Source organism: Ictalurus furcatus, chromosome 6 (assembly GCF_023375685.1).
Source record: "Ictalurus furcatus strain D&B chromosome 6, Billie_1.0, whole genome shotgun sequence".
Classification (NCBI taxonomy): domain Eukaryota; kingdom Metazoa; phylum Chordata; class Actinopteri; order Siluriformes; family Ictaluridae; genus Ictalurus; species Ictalurus furcatus.
The window spans coordinates 34,085,335-34,107,671 of NC_071260.1; the positions used below are offsets into that span (position 1 = coordinate 34,085,335).

General features: G+C 41.6%; 1 protein-coding gene across 2 annotated transcripts; it reads right to left on the reverse strand.

The window, feature by feature from the left end:
- Nucleotides 1-10,489: 10,489 nt before the first annotated feature.
- LOC128609306 (E3 ubiquitin-protein ligase TRIM35-like) lies at nt 10,490-15,138 on the reverse strand. 2 transcript variants are annotated; one of them, XM_053627840.1, is made up of 7 exons: nt 15,102-15,134; nt 14,498-14,785; nt 14,015-14,110; nt 13,692-13,922; nt 13,541-13,563; nt 13,336-13,454; nt 10,492-11,936 (listed from the first exon to the last, which is right to left on the reverse strand). In XM_053627840.1, the coding sequence occupies exons 2-7, from the start codon at nt 14,726-14,728 to the stop codon at nt 11,392-11,394; spliced, it is 1,245 nt and encodes a 414-aa protein (XP_053483815.1). In that variant the 5' UTR covers nt 14,729-14,785; nt 15,102-15,134; the 3' UTR covers nt 10,492-11,391. The 2 variants fall into 2 exon arrangements, with proteins under 2 accessions (XP_053483814.1, XP_053483815.1); XM_053627839.1 differs by having other exon boundaries at nt 10,490-11,936; nt 14,498-15,138.
- Between the last annotated feature and the right edge of the window lie 7,199 nt (nt 15,139-22,337).

The following is a 22,337-nucleotide window of genomic DNA, read 5'->3' on the forward strand; positions in this document are numbered from 1 at the left end:
TTGATACATGCAATGAGGTATTAGCTAATACCTGTCATAATATCATTATGTGTCATGGTTTGTGTGTGTGTGTGTGTGTGTGTGTGTGTGTGTATATATATATATATATATATATAAATGTAATTTGTTGTTTTGTATTGTACAGTGATGCACTTGAGAAGATGGGTCTGAAGAGATTTGTGATACCAAGTCAGATTGCTTAAAAAAATAAAAGGGACAATCTGAAGAGGAAATAAGATAAGATTATACTTTATTAATCCCCAGATGGAGTAATTTGGGTAAATATAAGGTAAGTAAAAATTAAGTCATGTATTCATTTCATTTGGTGCATATTTGAGGTGCTTTTACTGTTTGAAACCTGTTCCTGCCAGTTCAAGAGGCTTACTCATTTATTTTATTTGAGGAGCTCTGCTGTTATGACCCAGTCTAGTTTGAGCCACACAGAGTAACCAGCTCGCAGTTCAAAAGGAAAGACCTCTAAATAAGGGAAGCCAGGAATGACAGACAAACAGTTTACCATGGTGGGCAAGTGTAATATGTAATATGTATATAAAACTGTACATAGAACACAACACCAGGTATATCTTCAGGGTGGACCATGGCCAAAATAATAAACAAGAATTCTTGGTTAGAGAGGTTTTTACCTAAAAGAAAGAATAAAAATACAAATGTACTTCCCTAACTCCCCAATCCAAAAACAGTCAAAAAGGACCCCACTCCCAAAAGAAATGGAAGTGGCACTGTTTAATGGCACCCCTACTGCCATTAAACAGAGTGAAAAACATAAACAGCTACAGGGATAACCAAACTCACAGTCAGAACCAGTCAAAAGTCAGAACCAGAACAGCAGTCAGAATAAAGAATACTATAACCACAAGGGCAACCTTGTGGGCAACAACTCTCTCCTCACATCTCATCCTAGCATCCTTCCTTTGCAGCCTTGGGGGTGGAGCTAATATGTGAGGAAAGGAAATGAGGATGCACAAATAAGAAATGAGAAGCACCCACAGGCTTGAGGAATCAAGGAGGCATTCATTTGTTCAAGGCTTGACGTTTCATTTACAGCACACATTGGTGACATCTTCTGCTGAAGTGGATGTCGTGCAGTTAAGGACAAGACACAAGTTATGGATCTGGGCTCTTTTTTATTGATATCAGCACATTAATACAATGCATATTAAGATTTTCTGAACTGGAATAATGTTAATGTCAATGTTAATGTACAGCAGAAGATGTCACCAATGTGTGCTGTAAATGAAACGTCAAGCCTTGAACAAATGAATTATATTGATTTTATTGGTTTCCTCCTTCACTTTCTGCAAGCAGTTTTGCAGAACTCTCCACTTGAAGGCTTTCTCAAAATGATCAAATATCAAATATTAACCAGGATAAAAAATAATAATTTGTTGTGGTTTAGATGAACAGCTTTGGAGGATTTTAAGAAAAGGTTGTATATTATGCAACTATCTCAATGTAACCAGGGTTAAATGGTCCAGATGGCCACCAAAATCTTTGGTTGGTAATCAGTTGATACTTTAACTGACCTGTGTGTATCATTCTGGCGATGGTATAATACTGCAGTGCCAAGGAGATACAATTGAATTTAGTCTGGCATGGGTTTTTGACACTGCACCATCAGAATACCATAAGACCTTGATTGCTCGATTGAGATGTGCCTGTCTCACAATGCTGCTTTCCTCCGTGTCAACCTCCAGTTTGGAGAATATCTCATCTCCACTCCATTATACTGCTCCACCATGAATGGCACATGGCCCTGCGCCAGACTTTTCTTCCACCAGAGAAGCTCTTTCAACTGGAAACATGGGAGTGATTCATTAGTCTCAAAATGAGAACATCATCAGATATTTAAATTTTTACTGATCTTGAAAGCAGAGTGTGGGCTCATAACATGCCAATCCCTAGTCAACGCACCTATTCCTTGCACAGGGATTTTTTTAAAGACCTAGAAATCTGTTTGCAGCATCAAGCAAGATATGCTGTTTACCAGGTAAATCAGAGTTGATTTTGCCCCACTTGGAGGATGACATGGAATAAGATACTGTTACTTGGTCTTAGGGTGTGGTCTGATCTGGTTTGAAGCATTTCGTGTTCTTTCTGTGGCAGAATTTGGTCTATTTTTAAATAGACTGACTTTAGGTTCTACGATTTTATTTATCATGCAGGACATGAACTCCAACTCCCATGATCCTCAGCCAATTACCTAATCACATGGCACTCAAAGCAAATCCCATCTCCCTAGCTCTGGACTTGATGAGACTCACCTGTTTGCAATCACCCACACTCTTTAAATAACTCATTAATTGCCGTTTCACGCCAATATTTGTCTGTGTTGTACTGGACCCTTTCTATGGTTTAGTGTACTGTCTGCTTAGCTCTGGTGATTATATTCTTGTCTTAGAATACGTTTTTTATACATATGTGTATTAATTGCTGATTCATATCTGTTTACAGTGTTATTTATTTATTTTGTATTTGTTAATTTTTTACTAGTTTGTTTCAATTTTAAAAATCTGTTAATGTCAAAGTGTTGGGGTGAAACAGTTTGCAATGAGGGAGCAGTGATTAAATCTAGAAAATGAGAACATCACGGTAAAGGACATTACAGTATTTAATTCAGACAATGGAGGATCTGAATAGATCCGAGTCTACCACTGATACGCTGTGGGAATTATTAAACACGGCGAGATCAATGGCTGACGATCAAGCAGAATCAATTCCAACTTCGTCGTTAGACCATGCTTCAAATTCACAACAGGTGGGGTGGGGGTCAGACTGTGAATCGTATCGATTAATTATTTGGAGCCAAATTGAGTTATCTGAATCCGCTATTGAATCTATTGTAAGAGAGGGTGGGGATCTTGGTGGTTATACGGTGGTACCAAGACTCGGATTTAATAGTTTGGAGATACGGTGCCGTATAAATATGCGTGTGATAACCGCTCCAGTTGTTAATGGGTGTTACCTGGCTGCGTACACTATTTCTGTACGAAATGTCTGAAATAGTGTTCTCCAGACTGCTGGCCGGTGATGGGGGTTTAATCAACATTACCTTGAGAGGCCCTAGTCTACCCTCTGATGTTAACGCTGTCTTGTCACCTGACAACGATTACGATGTGTTCGCAAAGCAGTTCTAACATACGAGCTGATGACTTCTGGGTCTAAATGTGTCTATAGCTCGTGCTAAACATGGTGGTGCTTCTCGAAAGATACGTGATCTAGCCCATAACGAAGTGATTGCCAGAAACAGAATGAATCTGTTTTGCCCCAACAATTTATCTAACAATCTGTGTTTTGCAATCTGTCTGGCCCATTTTCTACATCCACAAACGTCATGTACTGATCTAGAACCGATAGCCGAGTCTCTGCAGAACACTGCGGGGTATTCAGTACAGCAAAAGATAAGGTTTAATGAAATCACACGGTTTGAACGGTTGTTACACATTAAAATAGTGGTGTTCCTGGTGTACTGGTATGTTGGAACACTTTACAACCAATGACGAGCCGTGTTCTTGGACCTACACGACGAACATTATTTCATGATTAAGAATCTAAGTGTTCATTGGTACCCCATACGTGTGCGATTACTGTCACCATGGTTTTACTAGCTGTAGAGACCATAGGTGTAAATACGTTTGTAATGTGCCCGTCACAAATGCATTGTTACAATGAGGCACTGTCATGATTGTTTGTGGTACTGCAGATCAGCCAACTGTTATAAAATGCACAAACCTGCATATAGCACAACAGTATGCTCAGTGTGAGGTCACTAAATACTGTCAAAATGTAATAGGCGATATCATGTCAACGGAGCCACCCCAAATCATGTGTGCACAGCAGAACATTGTATCCATTGTAGTGCGGAACTGGTTAATGACCGCGTATACCAGTATGTTATACAACCAATAAAACTCGAGCCACCTAGCGACGAATACATGTATTATGAATTTGAGACACAACACGTAGACAGTAAACACGTTGCAAATTTTGTATGTGCGATTACGTTCAAAGGGGAAGAGCTCACAGCCGTTGGTACAGACTGTCTAGCTCAACTTGTTAAAACGTTTAGACAGCCTCATTATAAGAATTTCACATGGGTTGCACACAATGCTTCTGGGTTTGACAACTTTATACTTCTGGAATATTTTGCAAAAGCAGGGCAAAGTACTATGCAAGGCTGTCGGATCATTTTACTGTATGACGACATTCAAGCAATGTTTCATTGATGGCTATTCATTCATCCCTATGCGTCTGGCCATGACGTCCGCTGTGCTAAATCTAACCTGTGCTGAGGTCATTTTCCACACCTGTTCAATAGAGTAGAAAACAAAGACTACGTAGGACCATACCCGGACAATCATTTCTACAGCTATGTATCAATGTCTGAAAAAGAGAGGGTTCTGTTTGAGTGGTATGTTACGATATTGGATAAGGTGTTTGATTTTAAAAAAGAGCTTGCAATGTATGGCAAGAACGTCATTTTTGCTCCATGAGGCATGCATAAAGTACTGTCACAAATTCATAGTGTACCAAACTCGACCCATTCAGATACACCACTTTAGCAGTGTGCTGCATGGCCATGTATAAAACCCCCTTCCTACCAAAAGACGCATTAGCTCTGACCCATAATAATGCATACACAAATCAGAACAAGACATACTCTACCGTTTCCATTGAATGAATTGAATATCTAAACATGAAGCATAAACATTCAACACGCATTAAACCATGGTGAGATGGTGATTGGAAAATACCATCTCGATGGTTATGAAAAGGATGGTGTTAAATACGCTTTCGAATTCAACAGTTGTATGTTTCACGGGCATGATTGTCGTTATAACCCCAACCATTTACATCCGTTATCAAAAGTGCCCTACGCCTTGCTCAGAAGACAATTTGATGACAAAGTCGAAATATTAGAAAAAGCGTATGGTCTGGATGTTGAGGTAATGTGTGAGTGGAATAAGGTTACAGACTGATGCCGATGTAATGCCTTTATGCCCACTTACACACATCTTGAAAGACTGAAACCGTGCAACGCTCTATTTGGTGGCCGTACTAAGGTGTACAAATTGTATCTCAAAGCTGACATTAGTGAAAAAATTTGTCGACTTTACAAGTTTGTATCCCTTTTGCCAGGCCAAAAAATGTTACCTCATAGGACATCCACAAATAATTTTCAAGGTTTCGAACCTCTTGAAAATTATTATGGGTTTGTCAAAGCTACAGTGCTGCCACCATGAAAACTGCTTCACCCCGTCCTTCCCTATAGGACTGGTGGTAAGCTTATGTTTCCACTCTGTGGTACATGCGCAGAACAGCAGAATCAGACAGACCCATGTGGCCATACTGATGAGGAAAGAGCGATTTCAGGCTGTTGGGTCAGCATCGAGCTGTTGAAAGGTGTGAAAAAGGGTTATGTTGTAACGAAAGTGGATGAGGTGTGGCATTTTCCACAACGGTCAAACTTTTTGTGACCATGTGAAAAAATTTTTACAATACAAACAAGAGGCCAGCGGTTTCCCCACACACGTTGTGACCGATGCAGACAAGGAATCCTACATCTCAGATTACTTTGAGAAAGAGGGGATTAAGATGGACGTTGATAAGTCATAACCAAGCACGGCATTCTATTAACAAACTTCTGCTGAACTCACTTTGGGGTCATTTCTTGATGCGTGATAACTTGCCATGTACAGAACTAATTTCGGACCCCGGAACAGTTTACACAACACATATTCAGTGACGGTTACGACGTTAAACACTTTTCCTTCGTGTCAGACAGCGTAGCACTAATTCAGTGGTGTTATGCGGATGGGAAAGGGGGTCAGACTCGTGACATCAACATCTTTCTTGGGGATTTTACATCAGCTCATGCACCTCTAGAGCTGTATGAGTTGATGGACAAATTGGGTGATAGGTTATTGTACAGTGACACAGACAACATGATCTTTACATCTAGATAGGGTGATTGGGAACCTCTGTTGTGACCCTATCTCAACAATTTAACTGATGAGGTTGGAGAGGGTGATCACATTATCGAATTTTGTTCAGGTGGGCCAAAAACATACGGTTACCGCACTGCCAAGGCAAGGTTTGCCAAAGGTACCATACTCAATGCAGTAAATTCAAAAACCATTTAGAATTAGACACACTGATTGAACTTGTTGACCACTACGTCGTGGGGGGCGGATAATAGTCGTCTCATACTGGCATACACAGACACCATTGTACATAATAAACATTTCACACTACACAATAGGTCAGTGGTTAAAAAGTGTAAGGTGTTGTACAACAAACAAGTGCTGTTCCCTGATTTCACAACACTTCCATATGGCTACTGACAATCTTTTTGGACATAGGGGTGTGCGAGACACAGATGATTTTGATTTCAGATTACAACACAATTGTCATGTGTGATAAGTGGCCCTTCAAACTCGGGAGTCATATTTTGAAAAATGTGGTCCAGTTGATTTCTAAAAAAAAAATTAAATTGTGTATTTGTTTGTTGGTAACCATTGTATGATGAATTGTTGAATGTACAAAATAAAATTAGTTGAAGGATTACCACAGACTCTGAATGTTGATGCTCTGTTTCTGGCCAGCACAACTAATTTGTTGATCCTTGATGATCTGATGAAAGAGGCCAGTGGGTAGCAATGAGGTGGAAAAAGTGTTGACCCAATATGTACATCATTGAAATCTTAGTGCTATTTATATTGTGCAGAATTTATTTTGCCAAGGGAAAGCCAGCAGGACCATCAGCTTAAACACAAATTATCTGATGTTTAAAAACCCCAGAGACGCTAATCAGTTCAGTGTGCTAGGAAGACAAATGTATCCCGGCAACACAATTTTTTATGGAGTATTATCAAGATGCAACCAGCAAACCTTTCCAGTATCTGCTTATTGATTAAAACAAAAATGCCCGAACACTATCGGCTCAGAACAGATTTACTTGCACCACACCCTGTGGTAGATCACCAGAAAAGATAGCGAAAAAGTCGGCCAGAGTTTTTAGAAACCTGCCGCTTTTTAAAAATATTAAAAGCGACACCCAAACATCGATGGATTATTTTACAAACTGCCAGAGACGAGCTCATTGTGACATTGTGTGAAGTAGCTCTTAAATGTTCTCTATGGTAATATACCTCTCACATCACAATACCAGAAACTAAGAAAAAGGAAAAGCCTAATCAAATTTGTAGCGGATAAGACTGTTGGAGTTAAAAGAAAGAGACCTGTAATAAACCAATAAGATGGCTTTCTTCTACTGCTCTTAAGCGTCGCTATTCCTTTCATCTCCAGCCTCATTGCTTCTAGATAACAGCGATGGAGTATGCAGTGAAGATGTTTTCAGTCCCGCAGCATCAGTTGGATAAACTAAAGACCGGAACCCTTGTGATTCTATTCAGCAGGTTCTGGACAACGATTTGGACATAACTATAAGAAATATTTTACAGTGATCTGACAATTATGAAAAGGCGAAGCTGTATACAAGCGTTTTACAGCGCTTTTTAACCATCGCTAGACAAGGGGGCCGTGAAAATAGCACATTAACACTTCCGCAGACTGAGCACACTGAAAAAGAAAAGCCATCTGCGCCGCCCGGCGTAAACCCCCACGACGATTTAGATAATGTAGTGGACGATATTTTGAAGTTCCGTAGGGGAGTGTAAAAAAAAAAATGCTTGTTACATTTGAGATAAAATGTCTAAAATGAAAGATGTCACATCTTGGGACGATTCGGGGGAGTTTCTGTTTAATGGTAGAACAATCCCTGGTTCACATTGCTCGATTTAGTTAAAGGCATCACGGCTCCGCAAAAGATTTCTGATGCCTGAAGACCTGTCGGCTGGCTCGAATTTCTGGAGGCTTTTGCTACTTTAAACATACCATACTCAACGGTGCCAAACCATTCTGTCAGACACGCAATTAACCCTTTCAAAACCAAATCAACTTCGCCTATAACCAACTCGTCTAAGAAGCGTAAAAAACAGAAAATACGGCCGAGAACACCATCAGCACAACCAAATTATTCAGATGGCCCTGTATTCAAATCACCCACTCTTGACAGGAGTCAGTGGCTAAGTTTCTAATCCATGAGTTTTCTGTTTATGATCTTGTTGTTATCTGTATTGCTGGATGTGGTGTATGTATAATAATAATAATAATAATAATAATAATAATAATAATAATAATAAAGAGTCAAAAGAAGAAGAGAAGAAACACACAATGCTGCCCGGAGGTCTCTGATGAAAAATCTTGGACTTGTACTGCTGAATGTTGAATCACTCTAGAATTGCGGTTTTGAAAGTTTTTGATATTCTGTGGAAAACGATTGTCATCTGGTTTATTACCAAAACTGTCGAAAAAACAACCCACGCCGACCTCGTTTATGTAGATGGCTAGCCAGTGTTCATCCGGGAGTCCTGCAGGATGCGTGCTGATTATCACCATGGATGGTAATTTTCTTAAGGATGCTTTTGGTAGGTGGTCACACGGTAGTACGCCAAGAAAATGGGTATTACATGAGATCTTATCCATTATAGTCATAAGCTGGATGGTGTCCACTTTGTCTATTAATAGTAATCAACCAGGATCTGTCTGCGATTTGACACTTCGATGATGCTGTCAAATGTGCCATAAACAATTAAGTTGATCGTTCGGGCTAGAGGCTGTCTAAAACGTGCTTCTAGTTGTTATGGAATGAGATTTGGACAGGAAGTAAGCACAGGAGTAAAGTCTTTATTTACTACTTAAGTCAACCCACAGAGGAGGCGCGAAACAAGGTCTAAACATAAAACTAGAACTGAAGCATGAAGCACAGAACTTATTACAAGACTATGACTTGAAACATTCATTTAACTCAGGCATGAACATTCATTTAACTCAGGCATGAACACTCATTTAACTCAGTCATGAACACTCATTTAACTATGGCATCAAACTCAAACAAGACAGGACATGGAACTTTACCGCGTGGCACCATTACACCCATCAGTCTCTATTCTAATACTGCGCGACGTGGAGCCTCAGACTAAGGTCAAGATCTCCTAAAAGTCAAGAGGAGCTCCATGCACCGCAACTAGGTATTGCCAACCAATCTGAATGTAATTACTCCATTTCTGTTTGGCTTACACTGTATGCATGCTGCTTCAGACATTTCATATTTTACATATACAGTGTTGTGAAAAAGTATTTGCCCATCCTGATTTCTTGCTTTTGTGTCTTATGCTATATTGTTTCAGAAATTATAACAAAATCTAATGTAAAAAGTCAACCTGAGCAAACAAAAAATACAGTTTTTAAATGATATTTGTTGAGGCAAACAAGTTATCCAATACCAACTGGACCTGTGAATCCCCCCCCCCCCACCCCCCCCGTTACTAGTTCCCCAAATATATGAATCTGCATTCATGATGGTTTTCATTTCCCCTGGTTTTCAGTGAAAACCACTGCTGACCTAGAAGAACATTAAGGCTCATCTGAATTTTACCGAAACACTCCTTGATGATCCTCAAACCTTTTGGGAGAATGTTCTGTGGATTGATGAGTCGAAAGTGGAATTGTTCGGAAGACAGGAGTCCCTTTACATCTGGTGTAAACCAAACACAAAAAGAACATCATACCTATGGTCAAGCATGGTGGTGGTAGTGTGATGGTGTGGGGATGTCTTGCTGCTTCAGGGTCTGGGCAACTTGCAGTAATTGAGGGAAACATGAATTCTACTCTCTAGTCAAAGTTCTGACATGAACCAGTTGAGATGCTGTGGCAGGCCCTTAAACAGGCAGTTAATTCTCGAAACCCCTCCAATGTGGCTGAACTAAAGCAGTTTTGAAAGTAAGAGCGGGCCAAAATTCCACCACAGGACTGTGAAAGACTGATCTCCAGTTATCGGAAGTGTTTGGTTGTAGTTATTTCTTCTAAAGGCGGCACAACCAGAGTTTAAGTTTAAGGGGGCAATTAGTTTTTTACATTGGTGATAGGTGTTGGATAATTTGTTTGCTTCAATAAAATAAATAAATAAAACTGTGGTGTGTTACTCAAGTTGGATGTGTTTTATGTTGTATTTCGTTTGAAGATGTAAAACTGTTCAGTATGAGATACACAAAAACAGAAGAATTCAAGATGGGGGCATATACTTTTTTTATATGAAAATGTGATCATCATATGTTTTGCCTTTTCAAAGTATATACCAAAGTACGTGTGGCGTAATTCGTTACGGCCAGCACAAGGGCATGCGTGAATATTAATAAACTTTAACTCTGTTTGATCTTTGGAAATCGTCTCTAATCATGTAGTAGTGTGTGATAAATGTGGCGAGATATTTGATTATTATTGGATTAATTACTTAATACATGAAAATAAAATACTGACCATTTTTGATTGCTAACTGCAGCTGTGTTAAAATTCTTAGCTTGCACGGAATTGCTGATATCTACAGTGGATATAAAAAGTTTACACACCCCTAGTTAAATGGCAAGTTTTTGTGATGTAAGAAAATGAAACCAAGTTAAATCATGTCTGAACCTTTTTCACCTTTATTGTGAAATTGCAACATATAAATGTCAAGTGACAAATATTTTAGAGAAAAAATAAAAACAAAAATAATCCAATACCCAGCTTGCATAAGTTTGTACACCCTTATATAACTGGGAATGTGAAATTGTTCAGAATCACATTCCACTATTTAACTAATAATGCAGGATTAACATACAGATCCATCTGATCTTTACACAACCACAAACTGCTGGTGGAGGGAAACTTAGAGCTCAATTTGAATTCTCCTCCACTGCACAGTTTCACACATAACACACACATCCAGCTAAACATTTCACCCAGGATTAACAGCATAGCGCTAACAATACAAATACAGTAAAAACACCAGTCTTCAAAGCCTCAGTTTATTTACAATGATTTAAATTCAGGAATAAAAGGAATAGAGATAGAGATCTATGTTTAAACATATTTTTATGATTTTAAATTCATTCTGTGGTTTATTTGTTTCTGGAAGCCCTGAACTGAACGTTGTGGGGAAATGTACTATGGAGTTATTTGAACTTTATCACATTATTTTTATTTAATAATTCATTATTTCAACACAGTAGGTCGTTATTTTCACTTAAAATATTTCATTTAATATCTTGGAACTTCAAGATATATTAATATTCGAGATATTATCTTATTATTTTGAGTTTTCACATTATTTTGATGTAATTGATAAGGTGAGTCGAAATAATAATAGAACACTTCAAAATAACTTCCACAATGAAGTGTTCAGTGCTTCAGTAAAAACAGACTTTCACAAAGAACATGAATCTTTTCATCAGCAATATTTCATTAATGAATTGGAATAAAACAATATCAGCTCTAACTGATCTGATTCACTCTTACAGAGCACTGAAGTGGGAGGATCTTTACAGGAGATTTATTACAAGCAACATCTATAAGTGGCAGTAATTTATCAGTAAATGTGTGTGTGAAAGTGTGTATGTGTGTGTTAGTGAGAGGGTCAGAGAACGACAGCTTTCCTCTGTTCCAGTCCAGCTGCACTCTGATCCTCTGGAGCTTCTGTGTTACTGAGAGGAGAGTGCGAGGCCATGTTGTAGAACGTGTTTTATATTCACCATCAAAATACACCACACACCAGATTCCACTTCTGACGTATATATCTCTCTTCCTCTGGGCAGATTCTGTCATCACACCCACATCCCACTCTGTACAGTCTCCTACTTCAACGTCCCAGCAGTGTGTCCCTGAGTTAAAGACCTCAGAGCCCAGGACACACCAACAATCACCAAATCTCTCTGGATTATCAGGAAGCTTCTGTTTTTCACCACTGAATCTCACACTGGTCAGATCATCAGATACAATGAGGTAAGGATGAGCAGTGTTGGGGTCCAGAGTTACAGGTGCTGAAAACACACACACACAAAAAACTATTCATGTTTTAACACTGTTGTGGATAAAAAATGTCATAAAATAAACATAAGGGAGACCTAGCATCCAGCAAAGGGGAGAGGAAGGACTGACGACGGGCACCTAGACACATAGAAGCGGGATTAGGCGGACATTGACAAATTGGAATTACACTTTAAAGATCTTTAAGAGCAGTAGTAGTCAAAAAAGGCAAAAAGAGGTATACGAGCTGAGCTGAGGAGTGCTAACACACACACACACACACACACACACACACGCTCGTACAGTCAAGGGCGGGCAAGTAGACACAACATACACACACACTCTCTCTTTCTCATACACACACATGAATAACTTTATAAGAATAATGAAAAAGGAGTAATAAGATATTATAATATCTCATAGTAATAGAGAAACTCTCTATAAAAAAACAGAATAGTAGGATATGCAGGACAGTAGAACTGTAATGATATTAAGAAGTTGGAAGTACAGTAAACCGCTTTTCAAGTAGTATAAATATATATAAAATAAGAAATATAGAGCAAATATGAAAATAAATTATAAACTAGAAATACAGGAAAATGTAAACTTACTCATGACTCAAATGGTGAAGGTTCTTGTCTCGCAAGGAAGGCCGTAATTTTAAGAAAGAACCATGAGGAGCCATTTATAAGGGTGGCTGAGTCAAGCTGCCCCCCCCCCCCCCCCCCCCCCCGGCGAGATAACAATAAGACCAAGGTCACTCTAGATTGTTTAGTCTTCTCCACTTTCTATTTTACGGGTAATTCAAATTCTCTGGTTTCGATTCCCTGGGTAACTGAAAATCTCTGGTTTTGATTCTCTGGGTAACTGAAAATCTCTGGTTTTTGTTCTCTGGGTAACTGAAACTCTCTGGTTTTGACTTTCTGGGTTATTAGAAATCCCTTGGTTCTGATTTTATGTGTAAATTGAAACCCCTGGTTTTGATTCTATGTGTAAGTGGAATAGCCCTTTTCTGGAACATAATAGTAAGGTAGATGAGCTCTTTTTTAACCCTATTGGTAGTGAGATCATAGTCTTCTTGAAACATATGGGTTATTTACTGTGTAAGTACAGTATAAATACTGGAGCTTAAGCTCAGGGTATTGGGATCACTTCTGAGAATTCTCATCGGTGTGGATCTCGTGTGGTGGAATGGAACAATAAAGCTGGACCCTTGCTTCTTCTCACACACGGATGGTGTATTTTTTTCTATCTCCAACTGGGCTCAGAGGTAGATGTGAGTATTGGCTTCTATGTTGAATTTTAAGTGTTTTTGGGTAATAGGCTAAATTTGAGCCAACAACACACACACACACACACACACACACACACACACACACACACACAAAGAAAGAAAGAAAGAAAGATTGTTACTGTATTGGACAGCATCCTGCATCTTCTCCCAGACTCTGAACTTCAGGTTGTCCAGATGTTTTGCCACATGGATCAGTGGTCCTGAAAGCTCCTCTGGATGCTGCAGTGTGCACTGAGCTCTGCAAAAACATTCAGGAGTCAGTGCTGCTGTGGGTTTGGAGTCAGAAACACAGAGAACGAGAGAGACAGGAAGCACATCACTCACCTTCTCACTGTGGCCTTGTAGTTCTGTAAAACAACAAAGCAAATATCAGTGGATCTGATGGACATTTTTACACCACTGAAATGTGACGTTTCTGATGATGGAAAGAAGTTTTACTTTCTCACAGTATAAACACTGACTAAATGATCCTCACTTGTAAGAACGAGACGTCTTCAGCTCTCATCTCCTCTTCTACGCCTCTGATTGTGTCTGAAAGAGATGATATGTCTCTGCTCAGCTTCTCAATCTTCTCCTTCATCATCTGACTCTTCTGCTCCTCTTCCTCTCTCAGTGCAGCTATCCTGGCTGCCTCTTCATCTCGTAGAACCTGGTGAAGCTTCTCAAACTCCTCCTTAATCTGCCGCTCTGTGTGTTGGGCCTGAATCTGCAGTGAAGAGGAAATCAAATGAAATAGAACTGATTATGCAGTGATGCAAAATATCATTCTAATATCAAAACCATCTTATTGATTCTAACCTTTATATGTTCTGCAGTCTGACTCCAGTTCAGTTTACAGTCTTTAAAGATCTTCAGTTTCTCCTGTAGGGGCTTCAGAGCAGTTTTCATCTCCTCCTGAAACAAATCAACACACTGCATGGAGACTCTGTGTTTAGTAATAGCTGTATTCTCTCTTACAAGCACTCATTAGAGCTTTTCAAATGCACCAAGTACAGAAGAAACAATGAAAAGTGTAGACTTATAGGATGTGGGTTTATTGGTGTACACTGCTTTAGTCTAACATGGAAGATCTGCTCCTGTTTATACAGGAGACACTTCAGATGCTGAAAATCTGAAGATGATGGAATAGCAGACTCACATTTATTATGTTACTAAATTTATCACAAGGCAATTATAATTTATTATTTAATTATTACACTGTGTTTATATTGAACCTGTAGATATTGATATGTAGATTAAACTCTTTTTTACATGTACCTTTTACAGGAACATTTTATTTACCTTACAGTCTGTTAATGCCTCATCAATGGGGCAGAATTTATGGTTGGTGTGTATTTTTGAAGTCTGACACACCACACACACCGGCTGTTGATCATCCAGACAGAAGAGTTTGAGTTTCTCACTGTGCAGACTGCAGACTGTTTCAGACGCTGATGAAGATCTCTGACTTCTCTCCTGTAAGAAAGTCTCACACAGGTTCTTTAAGGCCAGATTCATGGGAGGTCCCTCCATAGACGACTTCCTCCTACAAACAGGACATTCTCTGGATCCTTTGTTCTCCCAGAACTTCTGCAAACACACGTTACACACACTGTGACTGCAGCGCAGGAGAACAGGATCCGTGAAGATTTCACAGCACACAGGACAAGAGAAATCCTCCTCTGAAAACTTAGAAGCCATTTTATTTTGCTGCTGCTGTTGTTGTTCTCTCCAGTCGGAATGTTCAGATTCACTTTCACTTTGATCAAAAGTAATCACACCCTGATTTCAGGTTTGTTTAAAGTTAATATACGACTTTGCAGGTCCAGTTAGTAATCACTTCCTTTCAGAGAGCTGAAAATGAGACTCAGAATTCTCCATAAACCGAGAATAAAACTAAACTCACCAGAGCAGAACACTGCAAAAGGACTGCAGTCGTCTCAGACTCTGTACTTCTTTAATAGGAGGAGTTTTAGAGAGACAGGTATGACCTGTTCCACTCATCACTGACAGCAGAAACAGATAAAGATATAAAGATCACTTCTGTTTAAATACTGACTAAATTGGTTAACTTATATGTATATGTATAGGGCGCGTGGTGGCTTAGTGGTTAGCACGTTAGCCTCCCAACTCCAGGGTCGGGGGTGACATGCATGGTAGGCTGATTGGCGTGTCTGAAGAGTATGAATGTGTATGTGATTGTGCCCTGTGATGGATTGACACCCTGTCCAGGGTGTACCCTGCCTTGTGCCCGATGCTCCCTGGGATAGACTCCAGGTTTCCCCGTGACCCTGAAAAGAATTAAGAGGTATAGAAGATGGATGGATATATATGTATATGTATATATAAACATACAGTAGAGCTATGTACTGACTTAGCACATTAAATTAAGAGTAGTTATATTTCAGGTATCATCTCTTGTATCTAGATATTTTACTCATTTATTAAACTGCACATTTCTAGAAACAGTCATCAAATAAAAGCAGATAATACCTACAATGCGTTTCCATCCTTTATGCAGATTCCCTGCTGTGCCATATTCTTCCCATTTTTATGGACCAAGGTCCAAGTCCAGTCTCCAGTCTCTGAAGTCCAGGTCAAGTCTCAAGTTTCTGATGTCACACCCAAGTCTACTGGTACAACCACCCAAGTTCTGCCAAAGCCCGAGTCTGCTGACACACACAGCCAAGTTCTGCTCACGCCCGAGTCTGCTGACACGCACAGCCAAGTTTTGTTCACGCCCGAGTCTGCTGACATGCACAGCCAAGTTCTGCTCACACCCGAGTCTGCTGACACGCACAGCCAAGTTCTGCTCACGCCCGAATCTGCTGACACGCACAGCCAAGTTCTGCTCATGCCTGAGTCTGCTGACACGCATAGCCAAGTCCTGCTCACGCCCGAGTCTGCTGACATGGACAACCAAGCTCTGCTCATGTCCATGTCTGCTGACATGCACAACCAAGTGTCTATTGACACGGACAACCAAGCTCTGCTCACATCCCAGTCTGCTGACATGACCAGCCAAGTTCAGCTTGCAGGCTCCGCTGAGTACGTCGCTCTGCCTTCCTGCTCAGCTGAGGACGTCACTCTGCCTTCTTGCTCAGCCGAGGACGTCGCTCTGCCCTCCAGTTCAGCCGGGGACGTCGCTCTGCTTTCATGCTCTGCTTCCCTGGTCTGTTGAGTACAGCGCTCTGTTTCCCTGTTCAGCCGAGGACGTCGCTCTGCTTTCCTGCTCCGCCAAGGATGTCGCTCTGCCTTCATGCTCCGCCGAGGTCGTTGCTCAGCCTGCCTGCCCGGCTGTGGTCGTCGCTCCGCTTTCATGCTCCGCCGAGGACATCGCCCAGCCTGTATGCCCAGCTCTGGTCGTTGCTCTGCCTTCATGCTCTGCCGAGGACTTCACTCAGCCTGCCTGCTCAGCTGTGGTCGTCACTCTGCCTCCCTGTTCAGCCAGGGACGTCGCTCCGCTTCCCTGCGCCGCCAAGAACACTGTGCGGTTTCCTGGCTCTGCTTGGGACATTCAACCCAGGGTGCCGGGGCCGCCAATGAAATGGGATGACTTATGGCACTCCGGGAGAGGTGCCTTTGGGGGGGGGTTCTGTCACGATTCCTCCTTGAAGCAGCGTGCTCTAAGCACGAATGCGCGAGCACCTGCTTTTCCATTGTTGACAGTAGTGACATCTGGACACGTGTGTTTTGTTTATGTTTCTGTCATGTCTCCTTCCTGTTCTGTCATTGGCTGGGATTTCACGTGTGTCTGTATTGCCCTCAGCTGCTAGCAGTTTAGACGCTGATCATGTCCGCATATATACCGCGCGCCTCCCAGCACACGGCGCGGAAGATTATCATAGAGTTAGATTAGTTCGTATAGTAGTCATAGTCATGTTCCATGTTTAGAGTTAGTTCACGCTGGATTATCCGCTCCCAGTTCCTCGTCATAGTTCATGTTTCTCGTTTTGTTTATCGACCCTGTTTTCCGTGACCACGACCTAGATTCATGTTTAACCCTGTGTATGCCTGTTTGCCGATCGCCTGACCTTCGCCTGTTTTGGATTACGTTTATGGATCACGTTTTGGATTTGTCTGCCTGTCTCTCTTTTAAAATAAACAACTGTTCATACTGCACTTGCATCCGTCCTATCTCCACTCTGTCATGATACGTGACACCTACCATACCTCTACGCACTGGAAAAAAGAAAAACAGATTAAGAGCATGAGCATCATAAAAAAAAAACAGACAAAAAGGGAAAAAAGGTAAGGGGAGTAAATATTTATAAATATTTATATATATAATAAAAAATTGCACTTACACCTCTACTCTGTGCACTTTGCTTCTTCTGGAACTCAATTAATGGATCTTGTATGGTAGCACTACTTGTATTGTTTGCTGCTTGATATATCGCTTTGCTTGTATTTTTCTCATTTGTAAGTCACTTTGGATAAAAGCGTCTGCTATGTGAATAAATGTAAATGTATAAATGTAAATGTAAATATTTATTATCACGAACACCAGTCATACGAGCACTGAAGAAGGCTTAGAGGAAATTCACAGTATAGTAAGTTGAGACAACTCTGTAGTGTAATTATTACTGCTATTGCTAGGAGTTGATCGGTTAGCAATCAGGCTATCGGCAGACGGGGTGTGGGTCACAAGGTACAGCCTCAGGAAAATACCTAATTGATACATTTTGGAGATAAGTCACATCATAAGTAACCTAGGAGTAACTAGGGAGTAGGCATGATTCATAGAGTATGGAGTCTCCAATAGAGATAATAACAAGAAAACATAAAAAACATGAAAAGTATATAAGGCATTGTTGCAAGAAATGGCATGACAGGACAGCTGGAGAGTTGCAATGGCCAACAGAGGGAACATTTGATGAATGGATGTGCTAAAAGATGATGCAGAGGTTAGCTTGCTGGAATGAAAAGAAAAAGGGAGAAAAAGCCAAGGCCAGGCTAGAAAAAAAGGAGGAGATAGTGGGGTGGTTTGAGCTAGAAGGAAAGATGGATAGGAAAAGGAAAGAACAAGCAAGGAAAGAGCAGGAGAAGAAACAGCAGGAGGATGCTTAGGAGATGGAAGTTAAGGAACACAAAGTGAAACTGAAGGAAGCTGAGGGGGAGAGTGAAAAGTCAGAAAAGGATAGGGAAAAAGGGACGGCGCCACCATATGGGATGCAGCAGGGACCCAGCATCCCACCACCATACAACATGCAGTACACTCCCCAACCACCTCCACGCACGGTGGGAATATACCCATCACTGACACAAGGCGACCTATCAAACATCGAAGGATGGGAACTTGCTAGGATGAAATTGTATGGAACATTTGATGGGATGTGCAGGCCATTGGACGAAGAGGAAGCTAGGGGAGACAATATCTACATCTCACAGAGACAGAGAAGCACGCTGTCTGTACTCCATATGAACACACGCGCTGAGGACAAAGAGGTGCAAGGATACTGGGAAGAAGCACATCGGTTCCAACTTACTAGCACCCCCATATGGGAAACAACCAGCAGTGCGTACGCCAAGAAGAGGATGGGGAGCTACAAAGACAGGAAGAAAACAGAAAAAGGAAAAAGACACTCAAAGAAGAAGTGACGGTAGATCCCCCTCCCAAAGTAAGCTAAGGGTTGAAAGATGTGGCAAATGGACAACAAGAACGACAAAGGCAGATTGTAATTGTAAGAACTAATGATGCAGACACGCAAACAGAACAGCTGGACTCACAAGGCCAGATCGTCCACATGGAAGGGGACATGACAATAATTGCACTGAGAAACGAGGAAGGGGAACGGTTGAAGACAAGACTAGGGAATCTGGAGGGTTTGGTACAGGAAGAAGGAAGAGAATTCCACCAAGTGAGAGAATTGGCCAGAAGTGCATGTGAGGCTGCTGTGGAAAGTCGCAATGTAGGTCACGCACAATTGGATAGTACGCGATTAATAGTGGTAATCAAACAACAGATGGACCACGCCATAAAAGATCAGACAGAATTATTGAAGCTAACTAAACAAAGGTTGCGTGAACTAGAAGGGACGGAGACCTCAGTGGAGGAGGAAGATGAAATAGAAGAAAGAGGGGAAGCTGATATGGACTTTACTATTGCAAATGCCCAACACGATGAAAGAGGTGGCTCTGGCCAATATGAGAGGATGGCATTACGTGAATGAAATTCACTCCAAGCTCCAAATCGATTTACAAATGAAGGCACTAGCAAGAGATCTGCTACAAGGCAGTGCAATATGTACCGTGGACCTTTATGGACTTAACAGGATTGGTACAGAAACCTCCAAATCTGTGTGATGGAAGTCAAAGGTGGATAACGAAGTTTGAGGAGAAAACAACAGGACAACTGTTAGCCATTGGAGACATAAAAGTCATATTGTGTCAGACTGTGGGCAAAGGTTCAACTGAAGAAATAATGGAAATGGCCAACTTGAAGAAAGAGATGGATGACCCCAGGTGCGATCCAATGCCGTTTGGCCTGAGGCGGAATATTGTGTGGGGAGCAATAAGAAAAATGTACCCCACAAAGTTAGATCCAGGACAGCTAGAAACTATCAAACTGAAAGAGGAAGAAAATATAATGAAATTTGTGTTTCAGGAGTTTCAGGACAAATGGAGAGACGAGACAGGAGGCAAATGGGACGAGTCCTCTGCCAGTGCAGGACTCTTCAGGATGATGCTAAAGAAGGCCCTACCTGAGGATGTGCAAGAAAAATTAGAAAGCGTAGTGGGACTGAATACAATGGAATGGAACTCATTCATAGTACATGTAACACATCATGTAGATCAGTACAGGAAAAAGAAAAAGGAAACTAAAGAAGCACCCGAGGCATTGATGACCCAACTGTACAAGGCACAGCTGGGAGAGATAGTAAGAGCAAAGCAAGAAGAGAAAGAAAATAAGAAAGAGAGTGCCAAACAAGGTGTGCTGATGGTGACACCACAAGCCACGGCTCCTCAGGAACAGCCAATTGTGGCCGCTGTCCCAGTGGCAGTACCGACACAAGCACAAGTAACATACACTCCTGTACAGATACCTACAATGCAGCTGGCACCTGTTGAATACATGTATGCAGGAAGGCCCCAAGCTCCCCAGAATGACAGATTCCAAGGACTGATGCCTCAGAACAGGGGCTGAGGCAAAGGGTTCTTTCGTGGAGGTCCAATGCAAGGACCCACCCGACAGAGCATGTCTGCTGAAGGATGTTGGACATGTGGAGACCCAAGTCACCTCAGGAGAAATTGTCCACAGGCAATGGCCAGGAACACATGGGGAGATCAATTGGATAGGGCTGAGAGGAGAGGTCAGACCCTAGGGCCACATGCCATGGCACAGGGACGAGGGAACCAATGGATGGAACAACAATTGCAGCCAGGTTGCCGCCTGGAGGGTCGATGTTGGGCCCTAATGGAGGGCCAAACCTACAACAGAGTTGAAGAGGCCCAGAGAAGTCAGAGAGGGAGCTGATGCAGTACGTCACTGCACCCGGAACAAGAACCAACGGTCCCGGTGTCGGTCGGGAAGAGATTAAAGGTACCCTTCATGATTGATACAGGGGCTGCTTATTCAAGCATCGGGAAAGAAGGCTCACAGCTCCCCCTCACCTGTAAAGCAATTCAAACTATGGGCTTCTCAGGAAAAATACAGAGTTTACGCTTCACAGAGCCTCAGGAACTTACACTCAATGGTGTTACTATACAGACACCCCTGCTATATTCTCCAGGGGCACCAGTGAACTTTCTAGGCCGAGATGCCCTGTGTAAACTAGGGGCAAAGATACAATGTGACCCGACTGGGCTGGGCTATGGTACAACTGCCAGAAAGACTGAAAAATCGGTACCAGGTGGAGGATGCAGTCCCCGATGTCTCTCTTATGGTCGCAAATAAGTTTGAACCTAACGATTTAGGACCAATGGTTAAGCAGGCTAGGGACGTGAGGGAATGGAAACCAACTGAAAACCCATACTTACACAGGTCACCTGATGGGCAGTTCATACAAACCTCTGTAACAGCAGTAGACCCAATAGAAGCAACATGCGTTGTGATTCATAAGGTAGCTGCAGGGCAAAATCAGATGGTAATGGTAGAGGAAGGAAAAGATCCAGATGAGGAAGAACTGCTAAGAAAAGTGCCAGAAAAGTTATGGACAAAGCAACCAACAGATGTAGGGTTAGTTGAATCAGGAGCGCTAGCAAAGATAAAAGTCAAAGGAAACATTCACCTTCCATATCAAAAACAATACCCATTGTCCTCATAAGCCAGGGAAGGTTTAAGACCAACCATACAAGGGCTAATTGAAGCAGGTGTATTGATTCCCACCAGGAGCCCTTGTAACACTACCATCTTTCCAGTCAAGAAGCCCGATTCAGATAAATGGAGGTTAGTGCATGATTTGAGAGCTATAAATCAAACAGTGATACCTGAAATGCCAATTGTTCCAGACCTGCACACGTTGTTATCAAACATACCTGAGGGAACAAAGTGATATACGGTAATTGATCTGTGCTCTGCATTTTTTAGTGTACCTCTCCACCCAGATTCACAGCATCTATTTGCGTTCACTTATGCTGGACAACAACACACATACACGAGACTTCCCCTGGGATATTGTGAAAGCCCCTCTATATTCAACCAGGTTCTGGCTCGTGACCTTGAGACTCTGAATTGTCGTAGTACCTTGTTGCAATACGTGGACGACCTTTTACTCTGTAGCCTGACCAAAGAACAATGTCAGGAAGACTCTGTAAAGGTGTTAACTATGCTAGCCGAAAACAGCCACAAAGTGAGTAGAGAAAAACTCCAGTTTTGTAAAGCTAAAGTAGAGTACTTGGGATGTGTCCTAGAAGGGGCAAGCCGCAAAATTTCGCTTAAGCACGTGGAAGCCATTAGGAAAGCACTCCAACCGCAAACCGTACGACAAATGTTAGCATTCTTAAGAATGGCAGGTTTTAGCCGACCATGGGTCTGTGACTTTGCCCTAATAGTTCAACCTCTCTGTGATTTAATCAAAAGCGCAGACCAAACACAGCAAAATGCTCCTCTTACCTGGACCCCTGGGGCGTTAGCTGCATTTGAATCACTCAAAGCCACATTGATGTAAATGGTAAATGGCACACTTGTATAGCGCTTTTA